The sequence below is a fragment of the Aquarana catesbeiana genome, linkage group LG09 (assembly GCF_042186555.1).
Source record: "Aquarana catesbeiana isolate 2022-GZ linkage group LG09, ASM4218655v1, whole genome shotgun sequence".
Classification (NCBI taxonomy): domain Eukaryota; kingdom Metazoa; phylum Chordata; class Amphibia; order Anura; family Ranidae; genus Aquarana; species Aquarana catesbeiana.
In genome coordinates, this window is record NC_133332.1 from 31,003,843 (window position 1) to 31,016,771 (window position 12,929).

Genomic DNA, 12,929 nt, shown 5'->3' on the forward strand with positions numbered 1-12,929 from the left:
TCCACTCTATCCAAAATGTAAAAAACTGCATTTAGTTACACTTTAACCACTTCAATACCGGGCACTTATACACCTTCCTGCCCAGACCAGTTCTCAGCGCTGTAGCACTTTGAATGACAATTGCGCGGTCATACCCAAACGACATTTTTATCATTTTGTTCCCACAAATAGAACTTTCTTTTGGTGGTATTTGATCACCTCCTGGGATTATAATATTCTGCTAAACAAATTAAAAAAAAAAAAAAAAAAAACGAAAATTTTGGAAAAAATGTTTTTTTTTTTTTTTTTATTGTTACAAAAACTTTTTAAGTAAGTTAAGTTTTTCTTCTTCACTGATGGGGCTGCACTGACGGGTGCACATAGGTGACGGGTGCACATAGGTGGCATGGATGGGCACTGATGTACAGATGGATGCCAATCAGTGCCAAACAATAATGCCTGCCAATCCGTGATGCCCATTGTGGGCACTGATTGGCATCCCTGGTGGTCTAGGGTGTCATCCCTGGTGGTCTAGGGCAGTGTTTCTCAACTCCAGTCCTCATGGCGCCCCAACAGGTCATGTTTTCAGGCCTTCCATTATTTTGCACAGGGGATTTAATCAGTTTCACTGCCTTATTAATTACCACAGTTGTTTGAACCTGAGGGAAATCCTGAAAACATGACCCGTTGGTGCACCTTGGGTGTCATCCCTGGTGGTGGTCGAGGGCGTCATCCCTGGTGGTGGTCGAGGGTAGAGGTCGACCGATATATCGGCCGGCCGATATATCGGCCGATATTTGGTGTTTTTTACTTAATCGGCATCGGCCGATTGTGCTGATAAAAAAGCCGATATAGCTTCAGCGCGACTTGCAAAAGACTTCTGTAATAGAAGTCAGTGCAGTTGTCTGTGTGAAGCGACTTCTCCCCCTCTCTGGGCAGCCTGCCAAATCTGATAAAAAGAACCTGAAGGATACAATGTTTACACTTCTGAATGAACTAAATTCCGTGTGTAGAAGTTCTCAGTTTAACCATTTAAAGACTAAATCTTTTCTGACATTTGTTGCTTACAAGTAAAAATCCTGTATTTTCTGCTAGAAAATCACTTGGAACCCCCAAACATTATATATATTTTTTTTAGCAGAGACCCTAGGGAATAAAATAGCGGTTGTTGCAATATTTTATGTCACACGGTATTTGCGCATCGGTCTTTCAAATGTAATTTAAAAAAAAAAAAAACACTAATAAATTAAAAAAAAAAACTAAGCAGTAAAGTTAGCCCATTTTTTTTCATCCAGAAGTTTTGATTACCTGTTTTTGTGTATTTAATATTTAAGAGAGGTTTTTTTTATATTTTTTTTATCTAAATTCTACATACAAGTGAACTGATTGGAGGTTTGTTTTGTTTAATAAATGTTTAAATGTAAAAAAATTTCCGTATCACTGAAGGTTGCTTTCACACTGGAGCGGGCATGCGTTGACGGTAAAAGACTGCTAGTTTTAGCGGCTCTTTACCGTCATTTTAGCGGCGCTATTCGGCTGCTAGCAGGTCGCTTATAACCCAGCTAGCGGCCGAGGAAGGGGTTAAATGCACCCCTGAAGCGCTGCTGCCGAAACGCTTTGCAGGCGATTCAACAGCGGTGCGCATTCATTTCAATGGGCAGGAGTGGTGGTATACACTGCTCCAAAGATGCTGCTTGCAGGACTTTTTTTAATATCCTGCCAGCACATCGCCTCAGTGTGAAAGCACTCGGGCTTTCACACTGAGACTGCAGGGGAGCCGTTTGACAGGCACTTTACAGGTGCTATTTTTAGCCCAAAAGCGCCTGAAAAACGCCCCATTGTGAAAGGGGTCTAACTGTTAGATTTTATGAGATGAAGGTAAAAAAAAAAAAAATCGGCCTAATATATCGGCCCAAAAAAATCGGCATCACATATCGGCCATCGGCCATCGCGATTTGTAAATATCGGCATCGGCATCGGCCAGAGAAAAACCCATATCGGTCGACCTCTAGTCGAGGGCGTCATCCCTGGTGGTGGTCGAGGGCGACATCCCTGGTGGTGGTCGAGGGCGACATCCCTGGTGGTGGTCGAGGGCGACATCCCTGGTGGTGGTCGAGGGCGACATCCCTGGTGGTGGTCGAGGGCGTCATCCCTGGTGGTGGTCGAGGGCGTCATCCCTGGTGGTGGTCGAGGGCGTCATCCCTGGTGGTGGTCGAGGGCGTCATCCCTGGTGGTGGTCGAGGGCGTCATCCCTGGTGGTGGTCGAGGGCGTCATCCCTGGTGGTGGTCGAGGGCGTCATCCCTGGTGGTGGTCGAGGGCGACATCCCTGGTGGTGGTCGAGGGCGACATCCCTGGTGGTGGTCGAGGGCGACATCCCTGGTGGTGGTCGAGGGCGACATCCCTGGTGGTGGTCGAGGGCGACATCCCTGGTGGTGGTCGAGGGCGACATCCCTGGTGGTCCAGTGTGCGTATCCTCGGAGGTTATCAAATTTGCCTACACTTAGCTCACATCCATATTTACCATCGCTGTCTGGTGACGTCACGGACATCAACGTCACTGGACTCCTCCCCCCTTTCCCTTTGTTAGCAGACGGAGGCACTTGGGGAAGGGGGAGGAGTCCGGTGACGTCACGGACAGAACTCCCTGAAGACCCGGAAGCCGGCGGAGAGGCGAGTATCAAAAAAAAAAAAAAAAATTAGCGATTAATCCGAGGAATTAATCTTTAATTTCCACAGCCCTAGTCATTCTGTTATGTGGCAAGTGGTTAAAGATGGAAATAAAAAAAAAATAAATAAATTGGAACTCCACCCCTTTGAGCCGGTGCCTCCCGGCCCTTTAAAAGGGGTTCAGAATGCCGGGGAGGTGGGGTTTATGATCATGTGACCGCTGTGATTGGCGATCATGTGATCAGAAAGCTCCCAATCACAAGCTCTCTCCATTGGCTGCATTTGCACTGATGAACACAAATATGCGTCCGCTCAGCGCCGAGGCCCATCTGCATGGAGGCCGTATGTGTTTGTGTGCAGCCGGTGCCAAGGGGTTAAAATGAGAAAAATTTCAAAATGATCAAATCGGTAAATACAATTTATTGATCGATTTTAAGTGGTTGGTTTAGCATCTGATTGAATAAACAAGAAGGTCGGGGGATGGGGGCATTGGATTAACAAACAAAAAAAAGGATCCTGTTTACACACTACAAGCCCCTTAGTCCCTATTGATGGGCACTGGTGTCTTCCCGGCATGTTTCAGGCACTAGGAGCCGGGGAATTGCTTACGTGAAGGTAGACAGCACAGGTTTTGGTGAGAAGTGAATAAAGCGGAGGGGGGGGGGGGAGTGGCAAACCGTCGAGGTGACGGGTGTATCTCATCCAACCCCAGGAACAGATCCCCTGCGTTTTCCTGTTTGCAGCAGCTGGGTGCCGACTTCTCCCCCTCTCTGTCCTGCTGGCATTCAGCTGCTGCAGGGAGGAAAATACAGGGGATCTGTTCCACTAAATGCCGACCTTCTTCCTTCCGTTGCCTAATTCCCCTGTATGCTCCCTTGCCACCCCCTCCCCCCTTTCCCCACAGTCCTGCTGGCTTTCCTTCTCTCCTCCCGCTGAATGCTGGGGAGGATCTTTTTTGGGACGGAGAGCGGGGGTAAGGGGCCAGCAAATATGTAATTTACCGGCCCCTTCCTTATCTGAATGAATGCAGTCAGTGATCAATATTATATATGCTTCGGTTTGTAAATGAACAGGAAGCCGCTCAGCACAGAGCACTGTACCACTGCTGCGCTAAAATCGTGTGACGTAAACAGTTGGAGCTGCCACTATTCAGAAAATATATCATGTTTGGGGGGTTTCAACTAATCTTCAGGCCTAAAATGATTTGTTTTAAATAAGTGTGTGTGGGGGGGGGGGGGATAGCTCTGGTAGTGAAAGGGTTAATCCTGAATTCGCATGCCTTGTAGGTGGCAGGGAAAGCTCTGGATTTGGGGGGGGGGGGTGTATGTGAAAGCAGAAATACTGCAGACTTCTCCCTTCTATGCCTTCGATTCCCTCGGAGCCACATTAGTGCTCAGTGTCTGCAGTTGCAGTGTGGCATCATCGCGCCATTCCTGCATTGTAAGTGTGGATGCTGAGCAACGGAGAGGAGAGCGCCGGCTGCCAGTGGAGTGAGGGGTGAGTAAAACTGCTTATTTGTACCCTAACCAAAAATGGGCATTTATCCTTTGTGGGGTGGGGGGGCAGCCCCAGTATAAGGGTAGGTAAACATCAGACGTAAAATGTGAACAAAGCATATCCCTCTATAGTGTATACTTCTCTCAATCCAGAGCACTAAGTGTCGTTTCTGTCTGCTACTTCCTTCCCCTATCAGCATGAGTCACTTTTGACAAGTTTTCCTGACACCATGACAGAAATGGTGACGGGGGGGGGGGGACCTCTAGCTAATTGACAGCCACAGCTCTGTCCCTTGGCTTGCCGTCCCTTGGCTTGCCGTCCCTTGGCTTGCCGTCCCTTGGCTTGCCGTCCCTTGGCTTGCCGTCCCTTGGCTTGCCTTGCCATCCCTTGGCTTGCCTTGCCGTCCCTTGGCTTGCCTTGCCGTCCCTTGGCTTGCCTTGCCGTCCCTTGGCTTGCCTTGCCGTCCCTTGGCTTGCCTTGCCGTCCCTTGGCTTGCCTTGCCGTCCCTTGGCTTGCCTTGCCGTCCCTTGGCTTGCCTTGCCGTCCCTTGGCTTGCCTTGCCGTCCCTTGGCTTGCCTTGCCGTCCCTTGGCTTGGCTTGCCGTCCCTTGGCTTGGCTTGCCGTCCCTTGGCTTGGCTTGCCGTCCCTTGGCTTGGCTTGCCGTCCCTTGGCTTGCCGTCCCTTGGCTTGGCTTGCCGTCCCTTGGCTTGCCGTCCTTTGGCTTGGCTTGCCGTCCCTTGGCTTGGCTTGCCGTCCCTTGGCTGCAATCAGCTCTCAGAGCTCTCCTCACTGAGCTCTGCAGAGTGTAACTTCAGCTCTCCACCCCCTTTTTTTCTGAGCTCTCAGACAAGCTTTATAAGCTCTAGATTGTGAACAGATGTAGAGAGGGGTCAGACAACAGATAAATAGGTACAACTTATGTAGGAGGATTTGTTTCATCTCTGTGTATCACTTCAGATCAGTCGCCTCAATGGGTATATGTAAGGGTTTACAACCACTTCAATCCCCCAGGAGTTCAGCTTTGAGCCCCGATTCGCACCGGTGTGACTTGTCATGTGATTTGAAATGTCCAAAATCGCATGACAAGTCGCACCCTATTGTTGGCAGCGAAACCCCTCAAATCGGCGGGACACCGACTTTGCGGTGCCACGCCGATTTTTGAAAGAGGAGGTCCTGCACTATTTCTGGTGATTTCAGGTGCGACTTGCATAGATGTGTGCAGGAAGTCACACCCGACCTGCATTTCAAGTGAAGTCGCGTGATTTCAAAGCCGCATTCAGTGTGAACAGGGGCTACGGATTTAATAAACTGTTTTTTTGTATTTTTTTATTATTTGAACTTCCTTTTGGGAAGCGGATGGATGGGTCCCTCTGTAATACACAACAATGTCCAGGCTGCCGGTGATTTGCCCACAAGCTCTGTGCTGACCTCTAATGAAGGTTGTCATTCTGAGATAATGATACATTTTATCTACAAACCAATGTTGCCATGGTTACAAAGAAGAGAAATGTATTTGTTGATGGTACATAAGATGATAGCTGGGGGCCGATTACATAGACAGTGATTGTTCTGTGTTCTACCCTCTCATTAGTATAACAGAAGCTAATTTATAATCATCTCCTTTCTATTAGATGGCGTCCCAATTACAGGAGAAGTTACAAGCTGAGGTGACAAAGTACCAGCAGATCCAGAAAGGTGAGCTACGGACCGGAGGAGGATTGTAGATGGAGGAAGGTTTGTTTCCTATTATTTGAAAGCTGGCCTCCAGCCTTCCCTTCATTCTTGCACAGTTGTACCGGCTCATCTCCTGGACTGAAATGGCTTTACTCTGATTTCGCTGCATGCTGTGAGCTTTTCACAGTGTGCACTAGAAGCTGCAGCAAGTCAGATAAAGCCGGCCCCATTTCCTGGGGAGGGAGGGAAAGAAAGAAAGAGTTGAGACCGTGTGCTGTGATGATCTCAGGAAGCTCTGTACAGCACCCTGCAGGCCTCTCCCACCTGCCATGATTTGCCTGCATTGCACAGAGAAACACAGAGACCCGGCGATGACATCACTGTGCCTAACATATAAATAAAATGTGTAAATAAAAGGTTTTTTGTTTTTTTTTTTTTTTTTTTACCCCTTAGCGTCGACTGTACACACATATGCGGCCTCAGCTTTAAGGGGTTATACCGGGATGAGGCAACCCCTCAGTAATGTTTTTTTTTTTTTTTTGTTTTTTTGTGTTTTTTAGAGCTTATGGTCGGCTCTTTACGGATAACAACCGACTAAAAGCCGCTCGGCTGTTATCCCAACGGAGCGGGAGGGGATGTCCCCCCCCCCCCCCCCCCCCTTCTTTGACTGCTCTTCCTGGGCCTTCCGTCCCACCGGGAGACTCGAGCCAAGATCCGGCACTTCCGCCGGCTAGGCTGAGACTGGAACTGGAACCAAGCTGGAAACGGCTTGGTCCCAGTCTCCTATGTAAAAACACAGAAGCGACGTCACAATGTTTACTCGGTTTGCCAATGGCGCCGATTAAAAAAAAAAAAAGACAGTATTCAGAATCGCCGTCTTTGGCGATCTGAATACTTTGAAGCGCATAGAAGGGATTTGGGGTCACCACCTATTACTGTCACAAGGGATGTTTACATTTCTTCTGAAACAATAAAAGTGAGCAGATTTTTTTTTTTAAGTGTGACAATGTAAAAGAAAATAAATAAGAATTTTTCTTTTTTTTTTTTTTTTTTTTTTTTATTTAAAGCGTCCCTGTCCCCGCGCAGCAAGGAAACCGCATGCGTAAGTCGTGCCCGCGTATGTAAACGGTGTTAATATCACACATATGAGATATCGCCGCAATCGTTAGAGCGAGAGCAATAATACTAGCAAAAGACCTCCTCCTGACTCTAACTTTTTAATCCTAAAATGTTTTTAAAGCAACGCCTATGGAGATTTTTAGGTACCGTAGTTTGTGGCCATTCCTCGAGTGTGCGCAATTTCAAAGCATGACATGTTGGGTATCTATTTACTCGGCGTAACGTCATCTTTCACATTTATGAAAAAAAAAATTGGTCTAACTTTGTTTTTTTTTTTTTGTTTTTTTCTAATTCATGAAAGTGTATTTTTTCCTAAAAAAAGTGCGTTTGAAAGACTGCTGTGCAAATACCATGTGACCTAAAATATTGCAACGAACCCCATTTTATTCTCTAGGGTCTCTGCTTAAATTATATAAATGTATGTGTATGTGTTTGGGGGTTCGACTTAATTTTCTAGCAAAAAAATACAGATTTTTAACTTGTAAACAACAAATGTCAGAAATAGGCTTAGGCATGAAAGGGTTAAACAGGTTTTTCTTTAAATTCTCATTACTCAAATTTCGCCGTCCGAAAATGGCATCTTGTTGATAGAGAAAAAGGAGCTGATAATGGCGCTGAAAAGACACACGACTTAACCACGATTTTACTGTGCGTATGGTGTGTTTTTTTTCGTAGGTCATGTGGCTCAAAAGCTGCATCAAAATCGTAACACGGGTGCGTTTATAGATGCGTTCTTGCTGCTTTTTCATTGCATTTCAAGGGGGGGGGGTTTTGGTGCGTTTTCTTTAACTGACCAAGAACGCAGCAAGCAAGATTTTTAACACCACAACAGAAGCACAACAGACCGGTGTGAAGATATAGAATTTAAAACAATGCATTTTTCTTGAGCTTTTCTTGCGCTAAAGGGGCCAATAATGGCCGACAATAAATTCATATTCATTTAAATTCATGATTGGACAAAGGGAAGTTTTTGGTGGGATTTTTAAGGTGCCGGACAAAGGAATTAAATTACAATACTCCAAAGTACAGTATATGAAAATAAAGACAGAGTTTATTACTTTGAAGACAATTCTAAAAATATTGGCTGTACGTAAGATACGCAGATATAGTTACACATCTAAATCTAAACAACAGATTAAAGGAAGTGGTGACTTATCCCGACATGTTTCGACTGTTACGGCTTCCTCAGGGGATGTTTTTTTCGTTAGATGTGATACTGAGACTTGAGGTTAAGCCGGATGGAAAAGCAGACACTAGACGGCAGGCAGGGCAGGCTGACCGAAACAAGTCCCAAAGCAGGGTCAAATAAGCCGAGATACTTAAGCAAGCCAAGTCTAATGGAAAACCAAGGGTGCCTAAAAATACGGAGTGTTATCTCATAGGGAAAGATGTCTCAGCATGGCAACCCTTGCAGTGTTTAAATCATGATATTAATTAAAAAGTTGAACATAACACAATTTTATATAAAAAATATATATATATACCGGTAAAAAAAAAAAAAAAAAGGATTTTCGGTTACCATTTCGACAAAAAAATTTCCATTGGGTGCGTCTCTATTTATTTACTGTGTTTTTAAAAAGGGCGGGGAGGGAGAAACCAGAGACGCGAACATTTTGGGTATAACATTGTGATGTTTGGCATAGGGACCCATATTTCTCAATACATTTGGTAATCACCACACCCTCCTATTCCACTGACACATCCTCCGGCTCTATTACCAAAAGTCTTTACCTCGCTACAGAGAACAGAGCTGGAGGAATAGTCTGCAGGAGCCTGTGCATTGCACTCTCTATCCACTGATCGGTATTGCAATGGTTTGTAGGATCGTATGCAAAATAATAATAAAAGGCACATTTTTTTCTGCAAATGTTGGAGAAAAAAAAAAAAATATATTATATATATATATATATATATATATATATATATATATATAAATTTATTTATTTATTTATTTAAGCAAAAAGTGGATTTTGGGACTTAATTTCAGCTCCTGTTTTCTCACACCTGCCTGTTGACCTGTGTGCTGCTGTCTTGTTGCAGATATCAGCACTAGTATGGCTGCCCGGCAGAAACTAGAGGCTCAGGTCACCGAGAACAAAATCGTGAAAGAGGTGAGTGTGTGCTGTGGAAATCCTCTATGCAAGAATGGGACAGCCTGGGAAATATAATATTTTGTCTTTAGATTATACCTTAAGCCCCACCCGTGTCACAGTCACAGCGGGTACTGTCGTTCAGGTGCTGGCAGCAGGCGCTGTCATTCGGTGTTTAGTCATAGTGTTCCTGTCACTGCATGTTCAGTCATAAGCGGTGCTTTCGCGAGTGGGTTCGGTCATGGCATTTTCCTGTCATAGCAGATCGGTCACAGCAGTTCTTTTCAGCGGGGTCTGCTGTCCTGTCATAGCGGTTCTGTCACAGTGGGTTCATCATAGCGTTTTCTGTCATAGCGGTTATGTCCAGCATGTTTTTCATGTCATAGTTTTTTTTTCGTTTGTAGGTTTTCGTTCGTAGCATTTCTGTCATACCATTAGCATACCATTACACTACTGTATGACAGATGTTAATTCTAGATCTGCTCGGTGCTCTTGCTGGATTTTTCAATCTGTCAGCATCAGCCATCGTTCGCAGCATTTCTGTCGTAGCTTTCGAGGGTAGCATTCCTGTCGCAGCTTTTCGGTCGTAGCATTTCTGTCATGGCATGTCATTCGTCGCTGGTCATTCGTTGCATTTTGCTGCCGTAGCCTTTCGTTCATAGCATTTCTGTCAGCTAGTGCACACATCCAGGGTCTGTCACGTCTACCGATCCATACGGGCTGAGGTTTTGTTTTTGATTGATTGTCGTCCCACAATCTTCTCGCCCGTATACCATACATGCACATTCACCATTACTACTACCCACCACGGTCTGTGGGTACCTCAGTTTTATCGCTGGTGTACCCCTTTCCTGTCCTCAGCTGGGGGGTGGGCAGTACCTTTTTAGGTTGTTATTCCCAACTCTGTCCCAACCTCTTCCATCCACCAGCGCAGAACATGTTTCTATGCATGATTCTTTAACCCAGATTCATGCAGTACTTATGCGCTCTTAACATCCATACTACAATTGTTAGGATGGAGGGGATCATAGCCCGCTTGGCTAGAGCGGAGATGTCAGCTGCGACCCCGGCTCCTGCTCTTCTCAGTGCGCCTGCAGGTGATGTTGGAATTTCTTTACAGTGCCATGTAGAACTGGGGGCAAGCTTGGTCACAGGTGATCGATCTGGCCAATGGTTCTTTTATCCACAGTATTCCGAGGGCTTCTACCAAGGGTGGGAAGGTTTCATAGGCTCATGTCTCAGCTTTCGCTGTATATTGCCTCTGCAATTTGGCCTCATCTGCCAACACTGTCAAGTATCTATCGGGGGACCAGCATTTCAGGCCCCTAAAAACTCCTGTCAGTCTGTCTATTTTTTGCAGCTCACCCTCTCTAAGCCATCATAAGAGTATTCAGAGAAGTCAGGGATGTTCTCTTTGGCACGGCTACCAGACAGGTTTTCGTGGTGTTTCAGACTTCCTGTCTTCTACCCTTGGCGCTGTTCCCAGTTAGTGCTCTAAGCAGTTCTCTTTTACTAGGCTTACAACTTTCCCATCATTAGAATAGATGGATAAGCCAGGGGTTCGTGGTTATATTACTGTACCACAGTAACTGTGTCGGATTAAAGTATTTGTCCTTCTCTGAAATATTCCTCGGGTCTGTTCTTTCTCCCTCTCCCCATGCATCCTCTCACTACAAACAGTTCGTCCTTATGTCCAGGTTTACTTGCCAAACTAGGCTCGAATCCTAAACCCCTTTTCTGGATATTCGTCTGGATCGGAGGCAAGTTTCGTAGGCCCTGAACAGGGGGTCCCTTCTTTATCATCAGGTACATGGGGCGCTGGAGATCCTTCATTCTAGCAGCTACATACGTAGACCCCTTTTCTTTAGTCATCCGGGCATTTGCTATTTTCTGGACTGATGGTTGTTGCTGGCCCTTCATTGAAGCTTTCACATCACACCTACTTCATGTCCCTTTTTGCCCTCCTTTTTAGGTGTGTGTGTATATATGTATGTGTGTGTGTATGTATGTATGTGTATATATATATATATATATATATATATATATATATATATATATATATATATATATATATATATATATATATATATTATATTACACTTGTGCTCATAAGTTTACATACCCTGGCAGAATTTATGATTTCTTGGCTGTTTTTCAGAGAATATGAATGATAACACAAAATCTTTCACTCATGGTTAGTGTTTGGCTGAAGCCATTTATTATCAATCAACTGTGTTTACTCTTTCTAAATCATAATGGCAACAGAAACTACCCAAATGACCCTGATCAAAAGTTTACATACCCCAGTTCTTAATACCGTGTATTGCCCCCTTTAGTATTAATGGCAGCTTGAAGTCTTTTGTGGTATTTGTATATGAGGCTCTTTATCTTCTCAGATGGTAAAGCTGCCCATTCCTCTTGGCAAAAAAGCCTCCAGTTTCTGTAAATTCTTAGGCTGTCTTGCATGAACGGCACGTTTGAGATCTCCCCAGAGTGGCTCAATGATATTAAGGTCAGGAGACTGAGATGGCCACTCCAGAACCTTCACTTAGTTTATTCTGCTGTAGCCAATGACAGGTCGACTTGGCCTTGTGTTTTGGATCATTGTCATGTTGGAATGTCCAAGTATATCCCATATGCAGCTTCCTGGCAGATGAATGCAAATGTTCCTCCAGTATTTTTTGATAACATACTGCATTCATCATCTTGCCTTCAATTTTGACCAAATTTCCTGTGCCTTTGTAGCTCACGCATCCCCAAAACATTAGCGATCCACCTCTGTTTCACAGTAGGAATGGTGTACCTTTCATCATAGGCCTTGTTGACTCCTCCAAATGTAGTGTTTATGGTTGTGGCCAAAAAGCTCAATTTTGGTCTCATCACTCCAAATAACTTTTTGGCAGAAGGTTTGAGGTTTGTCTCCTGTGCTGTTTGGCGTATTGTAAGCGGGATACTTTGTGGCATTTGCGTAGTAATGGCTTTCTTCAAGTGCCTCCTTATTGTGCATCTTAAAACAGCCAAACCACATGTTTTTAGAGTCCTGTATTTCACCTGAAGTTATTTGTGGGTTTTTCTTTGCATCTTGAACAATTTTCCTGGCAGTTGTGGCTGAAATTTTAGTTGGTCTACCTGACCGTGGTTTGGTTTCAACACAACCCCTCATTTTCCACTTCTTAAATAGTTTGAACACTGCTGATTGGCATTCTCAATTCCTTGGATATCTTTTTATATCCCTTTCCTGTTTTATACAGTTCAACTACCTTTTCCCGCAGATCCTTTGACAATTCTTTTGCTTTCCCCATGACTCAGAATCCAGAAACGTCAGTGCAGCACCTGATGAAAGATGCAAGGGTCTGTCAGGAGTCCAGACACTCATTGACCTTTTATACACACACACTAATTACAAGCAAACAGATCACAGGTGAAGATGGTTACCTTTTTAAAAGCCATTCAAACCCCTTTGTGTCAACTTGTGTGCATGTTATCAGGCAAAAATCACCAGGGTATGTAAAATTTTGATCAGGGTCATTTGGGTGGTTTCTGTTGCCATTATGATTTAACAATAGTAAACACAATTGATTGATAATAAATGGCTTCAGCCAAACGCTAAACATGAGTGAAAGAAATGTTTTTTGTGTTGTTGTTCATATTCTCTGAAAAATGGCAAAGAAATCATACATTCTGCTAGGGTATGTAAACTTATGAGCACAACTGTATATATAAAAATGTTTACATTGTCCGACAACTCTCTGAAGACCGCGTGACACTGGAATTATAAATCCAGACATGTGCATCAATATTGCGTGGCAACAGTGTTCTTGTCTGTTGGGATTGCTGCAACAGAAGAGGTAAACCCCACGTCAGATCCAAGAAAAGTGGAGTATAATAAGACGTCTTCCATG

General features: G+C 44.6%; 1 protein-coding gene across 5 annotated transcripts in view; it reads left to right on the plus strand.

Annotated features, from left to right (window-relative positions):
* PFDN6 (prefoldin subunit 6) overlaps nucleotides 1–12,929 on the plus strand; it is a 34,313-nt gene that overhangs the window by 16,711 nt on the left and 4,673 nt on the right. For 4 of the 5 annotated variants that reach the window (XM_073598209.1, XM_073598210.1, XM_073598208.1 and 1 more), the window contains exons 2-3: nucleotides 5,776–5,839; nucleotides 8,978–9,048. In XM_073598209.1, the coding sequence (XP_073454310.1) occupies nucleotides 5,776–5,839; nucleotides 8,978–9,048 (135 nt within the window). The other variant, XM_073598212.1, reaches the window with a different exon arrangement.